At 40.3% G+C, this 21,906-nt stretch overlaps 1 protein-coding gene across 2 annotated transcripts in view; it reads left to right on the top strand.

Moving 5' to 3' along the window:
- Positions 1–21,906, top strand: part of SLC25A21 (solute carrier family 25 member 21) — a 510,014-nt gene that overhangs the window by 478,620 nt on the left and 9,488 nt on the right. For both annotated transcript variants that reach the window (XM_059181944.1, XM_059181945.1), the window contains one exon: positions 2,997–3,161. In XM_059181944.1, coding sequence (XP_059037927.1) covers positions 2,997–3,161 — 165 coding nt within the window. The remainder of the gene's footprint in view (positions 1–2,996; positions 3,162–21,906) is intronic.

Genomic DNA, 21,906 nt, shown 5'->3' with positions numbered 1-21,906 from the left:
TTTCCCCATCTGCCAAATGGGAATAATGATAATACCTATCTCACACCCTCGCTGGGAGGATAAATTGTGGGATATATGTGAAGTACCAGACATCTGTGATAATGGTTAACACTGACGAGCACTTACTGTGTTCCAGGTGCCTGGTGACAACACATGAATGTGCTCTCCAGGCTGTATGCTGTGTGAGGTGTGAGGTGGAGGTCCAGTGGGTGACTTTTTCATTCCCAAACTTTGCTCCCCTGCGGCCTTGCTTCTATAGCCCACAGACTTACCCACGGGAGAATTCTTACCAAGGATATTAACTCTGAGAGGTAGGGAAGAAACCATTCTTCTTCCCTACGGGATCTGCTGCTCCAGAGAAGAAAGCCCCTGGGGTGCAGAAGCTCCCTGGAGAAGCGCTCTAGCCCCGAAGCTGGATTTGATCAGGCTCAGAGGAAGCAGACCTTTTTGTGTTACATGAGGCATTTCTGGTAGACACAAGGGTCCAGGGCTTTGGGAAAAGGAAGGGATGGCCAGAAGGAATGAAAAGGAAGAGCCTCGTTGTGCACGCCCTTCGTCTCCCTCAAATCAGCCTCCACCCTTTTGAAGGCCCTTGCCTCAGCGAACAAAGAAATTACCTGTTATTTTATTATTCAAACTATTTTTGTTATTCTCCGCACAATTGCCATCATTATTAACAGCTAATATGTAGTGAATGCTTACAGAGGACAAAAAATCCACTGACTTAGTTGTATCATCACAGCAATCCTATCGGGAAGAGTCTCTTGTTTTCTTATTATTGTTACTTTACAGATGAGTAAAGTGAGGATAAATCAGAGCAGATAAAATCCAAGCCCAAACTAGCAGGTGGGATTGCTGAGACTCTAACCTGGGACTCTCTGGCTCCAACCCGCTCTCTATCTATCTATCTATCTATCTATCATCTGTCTATTTACTTCTATATTTTATGTCTTCTCATTTTTTTCTTTCCAAATTATTATACTTTTTTGCTTTTTTTTTTTTTTTTTTAGTGTTCGATAATTCATTAGTTGCGTGTGACACCCAGAGCTCATCACAAAACTTGCCCTCCTTAGTACCCATCACCTGATTACCCCCTCCCCCAACCTCTCCCTTCTGTAACCCTCCAGTTTGTTTCCTGGAGTCCAGAGTCTCTCATGGTTTGTCTCTGATTTCTTCCCATTCAGTTTTCCCTCCCTTCCTCTGTGGTCCTCCATGCTATTCCTTATGTTCCACATATAAAGAAGATGTGGTTCATATACACAATGGAATATGACTCAGCCATCAGAAAGGATGACTACCCATCATTTGCATCCACATGGATGGAACTGGAGAGGATTACGCTAAGTGAAATTAGTCAAGCAGAGAAAGACAACCCACTATTTCTAACTACTGTGCTGCTCTCTGATTTTACTTAATGACTCACAACTAGAGTTCAAGCTCAACCAGGCACTTGAGTTCAAAATCTGCCCTCTGGCTGCCTTCCTCAGAGCAGGAGAGCAGAGCCCAGGCGGTTTGCTCAGCACTTCCAGAGTCTTTCCAAAAGAAATGAACTTCTGCTCAACTTGTCCTCAAGCCTCTTCTGAAAACCAAAATAAATAATTTGTGTTGATAGTCAGTGTGCCAGAACACAAACAAAAACGTCCCATTTTGTAGAGCAGGGAGCGAACTTTAACCTTTTGAGAATTTTTGGTTTTCCTATATGAAATGTTTTTTATTATTTTAAGATACATTCTCATGTGTCTTTTTTCCTTAAACTTAATACAATGTATTGTAATTAATCTTAAGTGAAAAGATGAAGTTGAATGTAGTATTATAGTTACGAGTTTTTAAAACATTTATCAGCAAAAACTGTAGAATTTACTATATAAACAAGCTCATATAAATGTATCTTGTTAATTACCCAACTATAAATACAAGTTGGATGAAAAGCCCTGAGTGGATTTGTTCTACTCTGCTCTGCTGATACAACCTGAATTGCACATGATAAAAAATGACTTCTAGTCAGAGAGCACATCAGACTGCAGACCACTCCAGCAACCTGCTCCAGTGAAAAAACAAACAAATGTCACATCAGTGCTTGCTTCATGGGGGAAAAAAAAAAACAAATTTAAATACTGAGCATTTCCCCCATTTCCTATCCAGTCAAAATTTAACGAGGAGAGATATCCTTTGCACTGTACCTCCGAAAGGAAGCAATCACTCAACTTTTCGTTGAAGCCCACGTGAATTGTTGTTCTTATATCATAACGAATTATAAACCTCAGGGTAAACTCCAGTGAGCACTGTAGCATGCTCCAAAGGTAGTGATAGACTGGAGGGCAGTCAGGGTATTTCAAGATTGGGTCCTCAGTCGGAGGGCTGGAAGGAAGGAAGTTAAAGGTAACCCACCACTCCCAGTGCCACTGATTTATCATTTATCACAACAAGTGATAAACATGCCGATTGCCCACCCTCTTGAGGAAAGCTACAAACGTCTGCTCTTTGTGCATGCTCGATTTCTAACCTAGTGCCAGCTTAAACTGTAGAGGCAGCGGGATCAAGACTACTTGTAACATTCGCTCCAGAAAATCATAATTAGAAAAGTAAATATGCTGGATTCAGGAACAAAAGGTAAATTCCTTTTAGATTATGCAGTTACAAATTACCAGTTTACCTGGATGGCTAATCCTCCCATTACTTTGGATAATCCAGAACTGGATGCAGCTATTTACATGTAGGCAGTGATGATAGGTATTACATGACATTAGTTTCACTAATTCAAAGATGTGGGGTTTTTTTGGCCAGCAATCTTCCCTTGAAGGCCTTATATGCATGCAATTTTGTTTACTTATGGAGCTTCCTAATTGTAAAAGCATGGATCTAGGCATGATTATTCATGTTGGGGTGGGGGAGGGAAATCCCTAATAATTCTGGCTCGAGGGGAAGCTCAAAGGGTAATTTACTTTATTTCACGGTCTCAACAATGGTCTCTCTGGCTCTGCTTCTCTCTCCTGCAGCAACCATCCACGATGAGTTATGCAAGACACATCATTAAGAAGGAAGGGTTGGGACTCCAGGGCCTCAACAAAGGATTTACAGCAACTTTGGGACGTCACGGAGTTTTCAACATGGTTTATTTTGGCTTCTACTACAATGTCAAAAACATTATTCCTGTCAATAAGGTAACTATTTAATAGATTAAAATCCTGGAGAAAGAAGCTCATCCGTGATGATAGCTACATCGGTAGAGTGCTTATCATGTGCTAGTCGCTGTGCTGAACACTCACATCGAATCTGATCCCCATGTTAGCCTTGTTCATGGGGTGTTGTCATCCCTATTTAGGAACTGGAAACTGAGGCTTAGAAAGATCAAGTCCTTTTTTAGGTAGTTAAGAGCAAAGTAGAGACTTGAACCCAATTCTGACACCAAAATTCATCTCCTTGAGATATGCATCATGACCCCTGAATGCTTCCTCTTTATCACTAACAGAAGCTTCTAGAAACTAGAAAAAAAAAGCTTTTTTTTTTTTTATCTCAGAAGCATAACTTTCCCAAGAAGTTTGAAATTTTCATGTTCTAAATAAATTTTGAGCTCTGGAGGGAAATTGTTAGCCTAAAATTTAAATTTTACCTAGATACTAATTTTTAAATCCACCAAAGTTAACTAGGGTAAGCAGGAAACCAACTCTTCAAGGATTATTCACTTTTCATGCAAAGTAGTAGTAATTATGCTAGCAGCCTTTCAACTTCTACAAGATAAAAGGAGCACACGATGTGCTGTAAGCTCAGCGTCTTTTCATTTATAACAGCACACTTTTCCCCCACCATCATATTGCCTGCTTGCATTGAAAATTTCTGATCCCGGAAGCACCCCCTGGGGACGCATTTTGCACATGCAGACAATTTCCCCCAGGGGTTCAGTTTTTTATTTTGCTTTGTACAAAACTGTTGATGGACTTTTATAAACCATAAAATGATTTCTAATATGGCTATCACCAGACTGTTCAGTCAAGTTGGTTATACCCACCTTTGCCCAGTGATGCCCCATATTCCGGGTCAGGACTTATCTTAAGTAGCAGCTGAGGCAAGGGATGTTCCACATTAACTGTCTGATGGTTTGGCCTAATTCACTTGCCAAAATAGCTAACCACATTTTACTGTATTTGGAAATCTCAGTTATTGAGTAGAAGCTCAGGTTTGGTTGGCCTGAAATCTGTGATTGTACAGTAGTAAACACCCTTCCCCCACTGACTGGCAATTCTGACTCCAGTGGTCCTCAGAGCCCTCCTTCCATCGAGAACCACAGAAATCGAACACAATGGACACTTTGGGCTGAGTAACATGAGGGAGTTCGACTCTTACACACTGAGATTCTTTTTGGCAGGAATGAGCTAAACAATTTGTGGTACCCAGGACAAAATGAAAATGTAGTACCCTTGTTCAAAAATTAGTAAGAATTTCAAGACCAAATATATATAGTAAGGCAACAAACCGAGCTCTTCTACGCGCAGGCCCTGGGTGACTACATAGGTCACAAATACATGAAGTTGACCCTGTTTCTTAGACTCTGAGATGAGTACTTCTTACCACACAGAGAAGAGTCCCTGCCTCCATCTCTCCAGCTATCCACTTTTGAGACAGAAGTCACACACAATGAAATAAATTATACCAATGATTATATATTTTATTACATATATTTGAGCATGTATTTTAATGTCTATAGCATTATAAAATGAATTTGGTCTATTTAAGAAAGAAGTCACAAAGATCTACATATAGTCATATGTTAATAATGTTTTTTTAAAAATCCACAAGTGTAAATTTCATTCTACAGTTAATCTGTGCACTTAATTCATTAAATGTTATGCATTATATAAACACAGAAGCTTAACCATTCACTTATTTTTTTAAATACATCATGATATCCTGAAAGCATGGAAAGCTCTCCCTGATCTTGCCAGGTGGCAGGGTCAGACCATACCACCTCTTACAGGACACACTGAGGTTTCTCACCTTTATCTGAAGAGAACTAGGAAGCCAACAAAAGATTTTAAGCCGAGGAATTACCTGATCAGTCTGGCCGCCAAGTGGAGGGGAGGTGGTAAGGGAAGGGCAGGGTGTAACATGGAAATGATTTCCAAGAGAGATGCTAGGGACTCAGATTGTATCGTTCACGGTGGAGACAAGGAGAAGTGGACAGATTTGAGAAATTTTCAGGAGGCAAAATGTTCAGCATATATATAGGTGTGTTGAGAAAAGGAGTGGTGGGTAGAGATGGTGCCTAGGTTCTTGGCTTGAGCAACTGGAAGGGTGCGGGTGCCATTTACTGAGAAAGAAAACAAGTTTACGGGAGACTATTATGGGCTCAGCCTGGAAACTGAATTTAACTGCACTTGGAACGAAAATGCAGATGTGTTGGCGATTGGAGCTTTAGAGGAGAGATCTGAGTTGGAGATACACACTTAGATGTCTTCACAAATCTGGGCGGCTCAGTCAGTTAAGTGTCTGCCTTCGGCTAGGGTCACGATCTCAGGGTCCTGGGATAAAGCCTGCGTTGGACTCCTGCTCAGAGGGGAGTCTGCTTGTCCCTCTCCCTCTCCCCTCTCCTCCCCGCTCACTCACTCACACATGTGCTCTCTTTCTCAAATAAATACATAAAATCTTGAAGAAAAAAAAAAAGTCATCATACACCTGGGAGAGTGTCCCTTTTACGAGGTGAAAGATCTTGAGCCAATCACATCACTGCTCTGAGTTTCAGCTTTTCTTATTGTATGTTGAAAAAAGCTACCCAACAACATTATTTTGAGGACTGGCAAAAGGAATCATGAAGTTGTGTGTGAAGTTTAGGGGTGCTGGTACAGATGACAGCGGTGAGGGGAGGAGAGAGAGGCGGGGAGGCGGATGGTACAAACAGGGAGCACGTAGAGCGAGCGTGAAGAATTTTTCCCCAGGACTGTTCCTTTTACACTTAAATGAACACAGTGTTTTTTCTTGCCTAGAACAAAGTCATTGATTTTATGTGTTCTGTAATCTAAGCCTGATTCAAAACTGGGAAACCAGTATTCTTTCAATTTAAACCATCATAAATCAATCCTTTGTGAAGAGGAAGGTATGATAATCATTAAAACATGTTGAAGAACGTCATCAAGTTGTTAACCGTGAGGAGGAGGCGGTGTTCCTTGAAGGCTTTATTCCATCTTTGCCGTGGGCTGTCTCTAGCCATACACTTCGGACGATTTGTTTACAGGATTATGGTTTCAGCTCCCTCACCCAGCAACTGGTTGGTCATTCTGTTGTTCTGAGGGAATTTGAGATTTCCCCAGTCCTGAATGGCATGAAATAATTTTGGAATTTTTTTCTTTAATGTGTTTTTTAAAAATCCATAAATGGTCTTTCAATGTTTTCCATTTTCAAAGTATTTTGTTTTAAAAGAAACTTCATAATGATTATCTCTGGGGAGTGGAAATGGAAATTGGGGGGGGGGGGCGTGTGTGTGTGTGTGTGTGAGTGAGAGAAAGAAACAAAGCAAGCAGCAGTGGAAGGAAAGTCATTTTCTATATACCATTCTGAGCTGTTGGAAGCATCTGTAATAAGCGTGTATTAATTTTATAATAGGAAATAAATCAGTGAAAATGTTAATAGAGTCTCATAAACTAGAGTACCTAGTTAACTTTTTCACATTTTATACACCTCTGAGGCTGTCTAGAGAGGTAAAAATAAGAACTTTAAATGGTAAGCGGGAAGAACTCCGGTCAGACATCCATCCCTGAAGTTTTAACTCTTCAGATTGGTGATGCCCATTAGATATATTTTTCAAGTGATCTCAGAAGTATCCCGACTTTCTGTGCCATGTCAGACTATTAAAACCATTTTTGTAGACTCCACAGTTTTGCCTGATCCCCGTCATGATAACTGCCATTTTTCAGATAAGAAAACCAAATGAGAAGTTACGGCCCAGCGCTGAAAGTTACTGAAATCATTTATTTGGGGTTACACAGCAAGGGGGAGGGAGAGAACTAGAGGCCAGAACTCTTTCCACTAAACCATGCAATGCTTTAACTCTGTATTTTACCTTGTGTTTTGTCACACATAAATGACCGCTTAAAAATGATTACTGAAATTTAAATACGTGGAATAGCTAGAATATTTAGATAATAGGGCCAAATTCCTCTTCTGTCTCCTTCAGTCCTGTAACCTGGCCCTCCCTTTCCATAGCCTTAGTCTGTAATCTGTAGGAACAAAGAATGAGAAGTCCCCGCCCTGGAAGAAGAGGGCATTAGCAGTTTGAAAATGGTGCCCTGGGTTAGATTCCTTCCGATTTATTTGTAGGCTCTGGCTGCTCCTTTGGTAAGTGGCTACAGTAGAGCAAGACTGCCCTGGATATTAACTGACCATGGAATCCATTTACTGGAGGCATTCATTTACATCTTGCAGTAAATGGAATGGAATGTCAGCATAAAGAATTATCCCTTCTCCCCAGAAAGAGGCATCACTTCTCCAAGCAAAGCCCACTGGAAGAAGGTATTGATTAACTTAAATGCTGACATCTTTTTCAAATATCCATGGGAGTAAGCTTTCATTGCAAAGATAATTTCTTTCATTCCCATTACAAGGTGGGGCTGTTCGAAGCCTATCGTTTGTGATGCTGACACAAAAATGAGCATCGTAAAATTCAAATGTTACATCTCTTGAATAACCTTGTCCTCTAGTTCCATATTTACTGCTTTTCAAGTGTTTCCATAAGTAAAATAGTAATAATAGCAGAAATCACCATCTGAGGCTCATGGTTGTCAACAGTATTAAGCTATGCTTTTAGTTTGTAGCCTAATTAAGCATGTTTGCAAGTTATTTTGCCAAAAACAATACATCTTTTGTGTTGAATTTTGCCATGATATAAATTACATGTGTGGGTTAGAGATATTCTAGGAGAGAACAATTTTTCACATGTTCAATTTTTCTTACTTAATAAACCATTTAGACCTGTCCCTGTGGTCATTTTACTATGGACTGTATTAAGGCAAACATATTTTATTTTCTCCTAAGGTAATATTTATAAAAGCTTGCCTTTTAGAAATACAAATGTTTTTCTTTTGCTTTTGATTTTTAATATTTTCTTCATTTTGTAAATTCTGTAGAAAGTCAGAGGGCGATGTCAGACACGCTTCAGTTTATCAGAAGAAATGTGGAAATGTGTTCGTTTCATGATTTAAAGCTATGTCTTTCCCTAAGGTGTGCACTAAGCTGGATGAAAAATGCACCTTTGGGTTCAAGTGAAGAACTTAGACAGAGCTGTTTGTATTTTGGAAAGAAGAATCTCAGTAGAATTAGATCATAGTAAGATTGAATTTATGGCCATTTATTTTTCTGATTCTCTCTTACTCAATCATTCGTCTTACCAATCATCCGGTAATGGGAAGGGCAGGAGCATTAAAGTTTCATTAAGAACGACTCTCCTTTCTGGGAACCACTGGGGTGAAACTACAAGTATATATTATCTATAAAATTCCAGGATATGAGACCAGATTCTGTGGTAAAAAGCAGTATCTTTCATGGGCAGTTTTCACAGACTCCCTGGGGTATGTTGTGTTGGGGAGAAAGAAGGCATGGGGGAGGGCAGAGAGAGGGGGCAAGGATTCAGACACTTATAAACTTTAAGCCAAAAGTTTCCAATCAGGTACCACCCAAGTGGATGGAAGTGTGGTACCAGTAGCTTTAGATTCTCAGTGGGTCCCTTCTATTCCTTCATTCCAAAAGTGTTCATGGCACATCCACGATGTCCGGGGCCTTGCCTCACTGAGTGTCAGCACTGTCCCTGCCTTACCGGGGTCGACGAGAGGAGACCCACAATAAACAAGTCATCGCGCAGGGCACTGGACTGTGACAGTCGTGATGAGGGCCATGAAAAGACAACTACCAATCTGTGGGAATCTATAAACCAGGATCCTACTCTAGACCGACGGCAGAGGCAGGCCAAGGCCATAGGAAAGACCTGCCTTCACAAACAACGTTGAGGCTGAGGCTGGACATTGAGGATTAGCCAGGCCGAGAGGAAGAGGATGAGCGGAGACCAGACAGATCTTCAGTTGCAGAGGAGAGGGTGAACGATTGCCGTGAAGCAGAGGCTTGAGGAACCGGGGAGAAGCCAAAGAAGGAGGATGGCTGGTGTATGGTGAGCCAGAGGGTCGGGAGGTGGCGGAGGCTGCAGGGGGGAACTGGGCCAGAATGTTGGAGGCATGAAATAAGTCACTTGACTCCTCTTAAATGATGTAACCGAGGGGGGGGATGTCGAACAAACATATTGCATAAGCAGGACTAGACGGGCATGGGAAAGTCTCATTAATAGAAACAGTTCAGAAGTAGAATCTCGCGACATAAACTTGGTTCAAAGACTTCTTCTTGATCATATGCCTACCTCCATATCAAAGCATCTCAGTGTGTCCTTGTCCTAACTTCCCAACCTTTAGAATTTTGTTTTGGAAACCTGGTTTGTTAGTTTTCCTTGGGGTCAGTGCCTTTATTGAGGCAAGGAATAAACAGAGCACACCAAAACAGAAAAATCTTACTGAGTTCCCAAGGAAATATATTGATATAGTCCTGCATTCTAGATGGTAATACTCAGTGATACAATTGATTCTTAGAAGAAATCATCTACCCATGTAAATATTTATAGAGAGATATTTAAGGAGAGGGTGTTTGTGTGTGCGTGTGTGTGTATATATATATGAAATAATCAAGTGATAACTCTTATGCTTAAGCCCTAACCCATTTTGACATTGTATGTGTTTTATAATTTGACCTAAGTGGGTAAGACGTTTAAAATTATTTTACATTTCACAACACTTTAAAAAACAGCTAGCTCGGGGAAAAAAGGAATTTTCATGGCTATTTTCTGAATGGCTACATTTAGATGCTGAGCTTTTCACAAGACTTTGATTTCATTCCAAAGCCCAGAGCCCTGCAAGGATAGGATCTTGGGAATACTCTACATTCCTTAAAGAATGCTTATCAATTAAACCATCTCATTTTAGTTAGTGACCTTCTGTGGACTAGCATTTCCCCCAAATTATCTCACATAAAGAGAAAACAAACACTGTGATAGATTCTTCTGATAGCTGTCAAGTGGAAACAACTGTATTTTTTAATTAAGCTTCAATAGCAGGTATTTTCATTGGAGGACAAAACAGCAGGATACCATGACATCAGGGCAAAAACTGCTTTTGTCAAAGTTTGTGAACAAAACAACAAAAGAGGGGTGCCTGGGTGGCTCAGTGGATTAAGCCTCTGCCTTCAGCTCAGGTCATGATCTAGGGTCCTGCCTGGGATCGAGCCCTGCATCGGGCTCTCTGCTCAGCGGGGAGGCTGCTTCCCTGCCCCACCCCCCGCCGCCTACTTGTGACCTCTCTCTGTGTATCAAATAAATAAATAAAAATCTTAAAAAAAAAAAAAAAAAAAAGAGCCAACAGTAGAGAAAACGAAAGATACGATCTGGGGCTGCCTCTGCTCCTCATTGACTTGGACCCACTGAAATTAACAATATCGAAAACGCAAATTTCTTCTTAAAATAATAAAAGGCAGTTGACAGTCCCTCAAGCTGCCTCCTTGCTCGGTTACCAGGAGGCAACCATGATTACAGCTCACCACATCATTTTCATGACGACTGTCGCCAGCTGTAGGGAGGGCAGTGAGAGCTGCTGTTATTTGCCTTCCAGTTGCTACCAGGTGCTTGAGCAGTGTGTGTACATCCCGCCTTTGTCATACGCTTCTTAGTTCTTTGTGTGGTGCGTCCTTCTAAAGGAACAATAAAATATTCATTAAACCCCAATGATGTGCCAGCCCGTTATACCTACAAAATGAATACGACATGGCACAGTCGTCCCCTCTGAGAGGCTTTGAAGGATTCTTCCCAAAGAACGTCAGAGTCCGGTGCCCTTCTCCACTAGATCCCGTGGATGACAGAGCCCAGGCCGACGGAGCCCAGGCCATCAGACCCCAGAGTCCATATCGTAACTGCTATACTGTACTTCCTCAAATGTATGGATAGGTGAGCCTTGGAGGCTTTCTGTCTTGAGGACATATCCATAGTTCCTCAACTCCTCTTCAAATGACCTGGTTTCTGATCCTCTGTATGGTCTGTCTCTCCATTATAGATGCATCAGATTTGTCAATGTCAGTGTCAAAACTGGACATAACACTACAGATGTCAGTCAGCTCAGAACACAGTAGCCTCACCCCTTCCTGGGATCTGAATACAGGCCTTTCTTAATGCACCCAAAGGTTGTACAGAGATGAGTTCTTGGTTTTGTCAGAGTGTAGAGGAAAGAATAGGTGTTGCTTTTACATCAAGATGTTGCTATGTATAAAACTCTGTGGTCCGCTAAAATCCCCAGATTACATGAAGTACAGTCAAGTCAGGTCTCCCTCATCTTTTTTTTTTTTTTTAAGATTTTATTTATTTGACAGAGAAAGATCACAAGCAGGCAGAGAGGCAGGCAGAGAGAGAGGGAGAGAGAGAGAAGCAAGCTCCCCGCTGAGCAGAGAGCCTGACGCGGGACTCGATCCCAGGACCCTGAGATCAAGGTCTCCCTCATCTTAAACTTGTGCAGTTTCTATTTGCTATGCTTAAATGTAATCCTGTGGGTTCAGTCCATTGCTCGAGCTTAGGATGATACATTTTAATGTTGAGGGCCTCATCTGTCATTGTAGCTCCCAGCCTGGGTCATCCACAGCTCTGAGAGTTGGCCTTCCACATCGTCCCCCAAGTTCATCCAGCCCGTCTTCAGGCTGTCTCCTGGATGTCTTTTTCACAGATGCGGACCTCCAACTGTCCATCTTCCTTTCAGTTCTTATTAATTCAGTGTCTTGTTAATCAGGATAATGTGGGAGACTTTTTCTAAAATCAAAGCGTGCAGGGTGATTTAAAAGGAAATTTGACTTTCAAAAGGGTTGCCTCTCACGTGTCTCATATGAGAATACATCATGAACTTCATGTTTGTATCACCTCTTGCTTGGCAGCCTTGAGAAGATGAAAGGCTGAGTGACAACAGCCCCTTCAGGTATTGATGGTGATGTGCTACAGAAGGAATAAAGTGAACCAAAGTGTAGAATGTGTGCTGTTAGCACAGACTGACCATTTGTAAAATTATGGAAATAACTGTGAGGGAGCCCATTAAAATTGGTTTTGACCACATGTTTACTAAAATCTAGTAACTGAGTAATAGATTTATTAAAATGTTCATTCCCTTTTGAGATATCCTGTCATGGTAGTGACTTTCCCACCATCGAACAGTTTATTAGCCTACTTGGGGGAAGAGGAAGCAGAATGAAAGATTTCTGTCAAGAAGTAATTTGTGATGCCCTGAAAATCATGTGACTCTTTGGAGGACTGCCATATTGTCTTTGTCTTACCCAAAGCAATTTATAGCAATCTCTTTCCGTCACTTCTGAGCAGTAATTTTCGTTCTTCAAATGGCAAGACTATTTTAGCAATTTTTGGCAAGCAACAATAAATCCAGTCTAGCATCAATCAAGGCCAATCCTGAATGGAGTCCATTCTTCTCCTTATGTTTACTGAAGACTGTCTAAGGCAGCCAGGGTATACTGACTTCAAGTTAGGTCAACGCTGGTCAGAGAGGATCTCAAATGCAGTGTGATACCAGGAGAAATTAACGGGTATGTGAATTGCAGGGAGCAAAGGAAATTTAATTTGGGCTGACAAGGGAGGAAGAGTTTGTGACTAGACTTTAATGTCAATATTCGTGCTGAGCTCCTTGAAGTGAAAAGCCCATTGCTACACTCTGCTCAGCCTTGCTTTGTGGGGAGCAGCACGCTTCCTGGCCAGTCTCCCTTACCACCCCTAGTCCTCGCTAGCTAGCAAATCTTCTTTCCCCCATCTTCCTTACCCCTCCTTCTCGCATGTCTCTGTGTGGAATGTCTTCTTAAGGACGCCAGACCCTAATCACAAAGGCCTGTGAGATGGGCAAAGGTTCTCTGTTTATCAAGCTAGCAGCCAGCTGGCCAGTCACTAAACAAGGCATCAAAGCCCATGCCAGGGAAGGTAAAAGGAGAGGCATATGCTTCTTTTGATCAAGACATTTTGCTTCTCTGCATATTAACTTTTTAAGTACCATTGCTTAAATTACTGGTACTGTCTTTAGCTGTGGATATAATGTTTGCATGAGTTGGTTAAATTAGTTACAAGTATGTAGTGTGTTGATTGTTAACTATTTTGAGTCCCGTGATCTCATTTTTGATGACTTGGCACTTTTGTTGAATTTTAAATGTTGTGGGACATCATGGCCACAGTGTTTTGGGATCACTTATTAGTATTTCTCATTAAGCTGTGAAGAGCCTATAAATAATATGTCCTGTCAGGGAAACTCATTGATCTTCCTAAGGAGGGAAGGCAAACACATCTCTGCAGCTCACACAAGATCGCAGTGTGATGAAAGCAGCCAGAGAGAGTTCTAGTAAGAGACATGGTATTAATACCAAATTCTGGTTCTTACCAGCTAGCTATGTCTCTTTGGCAAGTTATATATTTTCTCCATCTCTGTTTTCTCATTTCTGAGATGAAATGTTAACACCAGCCTTAAAAATATGTACAAGGGAATTAAATAATTTTTTAAAACTATGACTATTGGCTTTTGTATTGCTATCACAAAATAAGGTTATGCATGTAAAATACATTAACATTTCAGGCCACTTAGCTCCAGTTTAAAGTACCATAATTTAGAAGAAAAACTGGAAAATATTTAGAGGAAAAGAGTAAAGCTCATCTGTAGGTGGGGAAATAATACATACTACTTATAAATATTTTTAAGGTACTGTGTTTTTAAGCATGAGGAAGAAAAGGTTATTCAATAACGGTTTTTAAATCATGATGAATTACATCAAGAATGGTGACAGTTGATTGCCCTTGCAATTGAGCAAAAAATTGGAGTAAAATAGTTTAGGCTTATGCGTTAGGAATGTGGGTTACGAACACAGGAAGTTTCCTGATTGATGACAGTTGGAACAAATTATGGGAGTAAGTTCAGAATTTTTAATAACAAGATAGATTTTTTATCAACACTAATATCCATTTACACAATTAAGGTGTGATCGTCCTAAATATTTTACTTAGGCTAAGTGACGTATTTTTCCCTCAAATTTTTAAAATTTTTATTTTACTATGGTAAAAACACTTATACGAGATCTACCCTTTGCAAATTTTTAAATGCACAATACATTATTGTCAACTCTATGTACCGTGTTGTAAAGCAGACGTCTAGAGCTTATTCATCTTGCTTAACTGAAACTTGATTAGTAACTCCCCATTTCCCTGTCCCCCAAGCCCCCAACAACCACCGTTCCAGTCTTCGATTCTATGACTTTGACTATTTCAGGTACCTCATATAAGTGGAATCATGAAGTATTTGTCTTTCTGTCACTGGCTCATTTCACTGCAATAGCATCCTCAGCTTCCACACATGTTGTCACATACGGCAAATTGTCCTTCTTAAAGGTGAACAGTATTTCATTGTATGCACAGGCCATGTTTGTTTTATCTGTTCTTCTGTCAATGATTTTTAGGTTGTTTCCATATCTTGCTTATTGTGACTAGTGCTGCCGTAAGCATAGCAGTGATATCTCTTTGACATCCTGATTTCAATTCTGTTGGATAAATATCCAAAAGTGGGATTGCTAGGCCATATCATGGTTCTATTTTTAATTTTGGAAGAATTCGATACTGTTTTCCATAAAGGCTACACTATTTTGAACCCCTGCCAGTAGTGTATGAGGATTCCAGTTTCTCCCCATCCTTGCCAAAACTTGTTGCCTTTGACTTTTTTAATAATAGTCATTCTGACAGAAATGAAGTGATGTCTCATTTTGGTTTTGATCTGCATTTCCCAGATAATTAGTGACGTTGAGCATTTCTTCATATGCCTGTTGGCCATTTGTCTGTCTTCTTTGGAAGAATGTCTATTCAAGTCCTTTGCCCATTGGTTTTTTTTTTAATTTAATTTAATTTTATTTTATTTTATTTTTGAGAGAGCAAGTGTGGGCACAGGGTGTTGAGGAAAGGTATAGAGGAGAAGGAGAGAAAGAATCTTTTTTTTTTTTTTAAAGATTTTATTTATTTATGTGACAGAGAGAAATCACAAGTAGACGGAGAGGCAGGCAGAGAGAGAGAGGGGGTGGGGAAGCAGGCTCCCCGCTGAGCAGAGAGCCCGACGCGGGACTCGATCCCAGGACCCCAAGATCATGACCCGAGCCAAAGGCAGCGGCTTAACCCACTGAGCCACCCAGGTGCCCCAGGAGAGAGAGAATCTTAAGTAGGCTCCATGCCCAGTGCAGAACCAGACTCAGGGCTCGATCCCACAACCCCAAGATCATGACCTGAGCTGAAATCAAGAGTCAGACGCTTAACTAACTGAGCTACCCAGGTGCCCCCGCCCATTTTTTAATCAGGTTATTAGTTTTCTTGGTATTGAGTTATAGGAGTTCCTTATATATTTTTCATATGAATTCTCTATCAGCTACGTGGTTTGCAAATATTTTCTCCAATTCCATAGCTTGCCTTTTTTGATCTTTTGTTTCCTTTGCTGTTCAGAAGCTTTTTAGTTTAACATAATCCTACTTGTCTGTTTTTGGTTTTGTTGCCTGTGATTTTGGTATCAAATCATTGCTAACACCAATGTCATGAAGGTTTTCTCATATGTCTTCTCCTAGGATTTTTATGGTTTCAGGTCTCATATTTAAGTCTTTAATCCATTTTTTATTTATTTTTGAGTATGGGATAATACATGGGTTCAATTTCATTCCTTTGCATGTGGATTTTCAGTTTTTTCAGCACCATTTGTCAAAGATTATTCTTTCCTGATTGTCTTGACACCCTTGTTGAATATTAGTCAGCCATATATGCTTGGATTTATTTCTGGGGCTCACTGTTACATCCCACTGGTCTATGCCTGTCTTTATGCCTGCCCCATACTGTTTTGATTCCTATAGCTTTGTGATATACTTTGAAATCATGAAGTGTGATGCCTCCAGCTTTATTCTTCTTTCTCAGGATTGATTTGGCTATTTGTAGTCTTTTGTGATTTCATATGAATTATAGAATTTTTTTCTATTTCTATGAAAAATGCCATTGGATTTTTATAAGGATTGCATTGATTCTGTAGATCACTTTCGGTATTATGGAAATTTTAGCAATACTAAGTATTCCAATCCATGAACATGGGATGTCTGCATTTGTGTCTTCTTTCATTTTTTTCACTGATGTTTTATAGTTTTCAGTATATAAGACCTTCACCTCCTTAGTTAGTTGAATTTATTTCTAATTTATTTATTTCTATTTTGTTCATTTTAGTGCATTTTAAATGGGATTATTTTCCTAATTTCTTTAATAGATAGTTGGTTGTTAATGTACAGAAACATGGGAGATTTCTGTATGTTGATTTTGTATCCTGCAACTTTACTAAATTTGTTTATTAGTTCTAAATATTGTTTATGGGATCTTTAGATTTTTCTATACATAAGTCCTTGCTGTCTGTAACAGGGACAATTTTACTTCTGATTTCGATGTCTTTTATTTTCTTATCTAATTGCTCTGTCTAGGACTTCAGTCCTATGGTGAAGAGAAGTGATGAGAGCAGGCATCTTTGCCTTGGTAACTAATCATAGAGGAAAAGCTTTCAGGTTTTCACTAGTGTGATAACTGGGCTGTTCATACATGGATTTTATTATGTTGGGGGACTTTCCTCTGTTCCTACTTCGTTGAGGGTATTGACCGTGCAGCATATTAAATTTTGTCAAATGCATTTTCTGCACCTACTGAGAAGATCTTGTGATTTTTTTTTTAAATCTTTCATTCTGTTAATGTGGTTTATCACACTAGCTGATTCTTTTTATGATAAAAAAATCTTTGCATCCCAGAAATAAATCCCACTTCATCATGGTGTATGATCCTTTTAATGTGCTGTTGATTTCAATTTGCTACTATTTTATTGAGGGTTTTTACATCTGTATTTATCAGGAATCTTGGCCTATAGTGTTTTGTATTTTGCTTTTCATTTTTGCTTTTGTTTTTTCCCCCCTTGTGGTGTCTTTGGCTTTTGTATCAGGATTATGCTAGCCTCATAAAATGAGTTGGAAGTGTTCTTTCCTCTGTAATTTTTTGGAAGAGTTTGAGAAGCATTGATATCAATTCTTCTTTATATATTTGGTAGCAACAATGTGAAACCATCTGGCCCTAGGCTCTCCTTTTTTGTGAAGTTCTTGATTGCTGATTAAATCTCCATACTACTTATAGGTCTATTCAGATTTTCTGTTTCTTCATGATTTAGGCTTGGTAAGTTGTATGTTCTCTAGGAATTTATCCACTTTTTCTAGGTTGTCCAGTTTAATGACATATAATTATTCTTAGTCATCTCATCTTTTCTAATTCTGTGATGTCAGTTATAATGTCTCTTCTTTCACTTCTACTGTATTTAAGTCCTCTTTTTCATTTTAATTAGCCTTGCTAAGTGTCATTTTTACCTTTTCAAAAAAAATGAACTCAATATCATTTTTTAAATTTTTTTTCTAGTCTCTGTTTATCCCTGCTTTAATATTTATTATCACCTCCCTTCTGCTAATTTTTGGACCGAGTTTTTCTTCTTTTTTCTAGTTCCTTGAGCTGTAAAATTAGATTATTTAAGATTTTTTTTAAATGTAGGTATTTATCACTATGAAATTACCTCTGAATACTTCTTTTATTGCATTCCATAGGTTTTGTATTTTCATTTTATCTATATTATCTTTTCATTTATATTTGTCTGAGGTATTTTCTAGTCTCCTTTTTAACCAATTGGTTGTTTATTTCTTTTCTTTTGTTTTTTTTTAAGATTTTATCAATTTGAGAGAGAGAGTGAGAGAAAGAGTACACAAGCAGGGGGAAAGGGCGGAGGGAGAAGAAGAACCAGACTCACTGTTGAGCAGGGAGCCCAAAAACATGGGCTCAATCCCAGGACCCTGAGATCAGACCTGAGCTGATGGCGGGTGCTTAATCAACTGAGCCACCCAGGTGCTCCTCAGCTGGTTGTTTTAGTACGTGGTTTACTCAGGAAGAAGCAGGCAACTGCCACTTTTGTCTTCTCCTTCTGTGCTGAGAGCAATGATACCTCAGTTCTCCCTCAGGTAGCTAGATTATACTGGACCTGTCAGAGCTCCAAGATGGGCAAGAAATATGCCAGTTTTTTGCCCCCCCCCCAAAGAAGTTGGGGTGTTGGACACATACATCAAGAAGTGATTACATTTTTAAGAGGCAGAGAAGCTAGGTACTATCTCACAGGACTTTATTTTTTTATTTTTTTAAAGATTTTATTTATTTATTTGACAGAGAAAGATGACAAGCAGGCAGAGAGAGGAGGAAGCAGGCTCCCTGCTGAGCAGAGAGCCCAATGTGGGGCTCAATCCCAGGACCCTGAGATCATGACCTGAGCCAAAGGCGGCGGCTTAACCCACTGAGCCACTCAGGCACAGGACTATGAGGCACAGGACTCTCACAGGACTATAATAGTGAAAGCCAGGAGTAACTTCCTTCTCCCTTACTGCATATTTCACACTCACACTTAATTACTTATCACACTGTACTGTGATACTTAATCACACACCCGCCCCCAACCCTTCTCTGGATCATTTATCTTCACACTCAACTCTAGCACCTGTGTAGGACTAAGCATATATAGACATCCAACAAATATTTGTTGAATGAATAAACAAAAAAAAAGAATGATGGATAGAAACAATATGATATAATAGTTAAGGGCATATGATTGCAAATCAGAAGAACCTGAGTTCAAGTCCAGGCTCTACCTCTTACAAGCAGTGTGATCCTGGACAACCAACTTAGCTTCCTCAGTCGTGTGTCCTTATCTGTAAAATGGTGTTACATACCTAATCCATGGGGTTCTTACATAATATATATGTTTTGTATATATTTTTGCATATAAGATGGCATCTAGTAGTAAGTAACTATTATTAATAGTGTCATTAGTTCTCATAATGAAAGTTATGAGAAATAATATATTATAAAACATATATATTATTTTATGTTTCTATTTATTTTTACTATTAATTTCATGGTGACGTGTTTTTTACCATTAGTGACAGGAATGCAAGAGTGATTCACTGATAGCCAGTACAGAATAACTAGGTGACAGGTATCACTGGTACCCCAAAACCTCACAAGTGTGCATTCTTGCTTTGGACTGAGCAGGTTGGAACACAGTTAACAGCATTACTTTTAGTTCTGCAGCTTTAAAGAAACAAAGCCCTGTTTCCACCAAAGAAAGCTTTATTTTTTTTAAGATTTTATTTATTTATTTGACAGACAGAGATCATAAGTAGGCAGAGAGGCAGGTAGAGAGAGGGGGAAGCAGGCTCCCCACTGAGCGGAGACGCCCCCCCGCCCCATGAGGGCTCAATCCCAGGACCCTGAGATCATGACCTGAGCCGAAGGCAGAGACTCAACCTACTGAGCCACCCAGGCACCCCAAAGAAAGCTTTAAAATCCCTCCCAGCATGTCCAGAACAACCCAGTGCATCACTTACCCAACCCAAGGATACAAAGAGATGATGAACCATCTCAGACTTTCTCAGACTTTCATATCCATCAGACTAAATTTGGAGGACCGTTTAAACAGATTGCTGGGTTCCATCCCCATATAGGCCTGGGCTAGAATGCCAATTTGTATTTCTAATAAGTTGCCACATGGTACTGATGATGGTGGTTCAAACACCACACTTTGAGAACCACTGAGTTCATAGAAATGGTTGAAGTATGAGCAACGTGTGCAGAAATCTTTCCTCAAAGTTGAATCGCCTGATAACCCCTGTGAAAATGAGGACTTTCTTTTTTCAGCCCTAGCGTTTTCAACCCTGAACTCCCCTCTTCTTTATGAATTTACTGGTAGGGGAAATCGTTTCATGAAGTTATTTTTAAGCTTCTTTGAGCGTGATAAAATCTATAGACACTCTCTGCAAAAGGGTCCGTATACACATACACAGAAGCATTGCTTACGATTTCAGGAGGTGCTGGGACCCTTCTCCCACCAGCCCACCCACTAGCCCTAAGGAGTATCAGTAGAAAAACTATGACCTGAAGTAAAGTCTTAGGCTCACGTGGATGTAACAAAAATTCCCTTCTTATACTTAACCTTTCAGTTAATTCATTTTTAAAGCAGGAATAATAATAATGTTCTTCCATCAGTTTGTGAAGATTAGCTGATGTAATACATGAAAAGGCATAATTTGAAAACCAGAAACACTAAGTATTGCCTTTTTTGTCTCTCCATAGTCTTGCTACAATAAACTCTCATTCTTGAGGCAAGTGGGTGCCTCTCCCTACTAAGGAAAGATCGGGAAGTATAAGAAAGAAGAGCCCGAAGTGTACCATTTCAAGACCTTACTTACTCTACTCCCATCACAGTCTTCTGCTAAAATCTGGTCACAGGCTGCCAAAGCATGGTTCTGTCTGTGAGTCACTGAGCAGTGCAGCCTAGGCCTGACTCTATGACCCGAGAGTCTCAATTTACTTGCCCTGAAATACTCCACTTTGGAAATGTCCAATGCCTTGTTAAGTCCCCATGTTAATACCTCCTGGCAGAAAGATACAAAAGTAAAGTTGTTAACAGAGGTTTTTTCTAGGCTAGAAGATGTTGAGTCTTGAGAAATAGTGATTAAGGATTAAGCCTGATTCTCATTATTTCTACAAAAGTAAATAAATACACTGATAGACCAAGCAGGGGACATTTATTTAGCACCTACTGTGTACACTGTGTAACAGATGACACTGAAAGGAGTAACACATAACATGTGTTCCGATGCTATGCCAGGTCACAATCCAGCAGGGAAAATAAATACATGCAAAAATAAACCAAACATACAGTAAGCCTTGGCCAGGGCAAAGACTGGTTCATACAGAGATTCAAGAGTACAGGAGGAGGGAGAAATCAGTTTTTACAGGGATGCATTAAAGTGTCCTGGACGCAGTGGGATTTAAGCTTGTCCCTAAAGGAGGAGTAGGACTGCGTTAGGTGACTATAATGGAGAAGGACTTTATAGGCTATGGAAGTAGTTTGAAGAAAAGAGGTAGAAAAGTACTTGGTTAGTTTGCATAATTATGATTTAACCAGTGTGACTCTAGAATGGGGGTGGGGTGGAGGTATCAAACTGGAGGCCAGAGATATAAGTTGGAAACATGTTGTGGGAAAGAAACCAAAGGCCAAGTGAGGAGCTTTGGTTTTACCCGCCATGCAGTGCAGGATTGAGGGTCTTTGAAACCACAGGCAGATCTGTTTTCCAAGAAGAGAGCTGGTGCAAAAAGCAAACACACCCTGGTAAGGTGAGGGGAGCCTGAGCTAAAGCTAGAGCAAGGGGAGTAGCCAGGGGGGCACACAGGGGAGAAGTGTGCAAGAGGCTGCATTTTGAGAATGGTTGATGACACGTAGTGAGGGGGACAAAAAAAAAAGGGCAGAGGCAAGCTGAGAGGGCTCTCCTTAGCACGCCCAACCCCAAGCAGGTTTGCTGCATAGAGCAGACCATGGGCTCTGAGGAAGAAACTGGCTGAGACGCTGGGGACCAGGTGGTGAGGAATACCTCCTTGCTGTTCCAAGAAGAATTTTGTCCTTCCTAGAAAGCCCAGAAGGGTAGCAACTGACCATCTGGTTGGCCCGCACGGAATACCAAAATCACTAATGCCTGGACATGGGTCCCCAGCCTGGCAGCTTCGGAAGTCCTGGAGATCTTTTAAAATAACTTTCAGGCCCTTTCCCATGTGACTTTGATCTGGAAACCTGAGGTGGGGGCCCAGGCATGCATATTTTGTAAAGCTCTCAGGTGACTGTGATGCACATCTGGTTTGGGGAACTGCTGTGGTACCTATTAGTTAAGAGAAGTGTC

Source organism: Mustela lutreola, chromosome 7 (genome assembly GCF_030435805.1).
Source record: "Mustela lutreola isolate mMusLut2 chromosome 7, mMusLut2.pri, whole genome shotgun sequence".
NCBI lineage: Eukaryota > Metazoa > Chordata > Mammalia > Carnivora > Mustelidae > Mustela > Mustela lutreola.
This window is presented reverse-complemented; position numbering and strand designations above follow the sequence as displayed.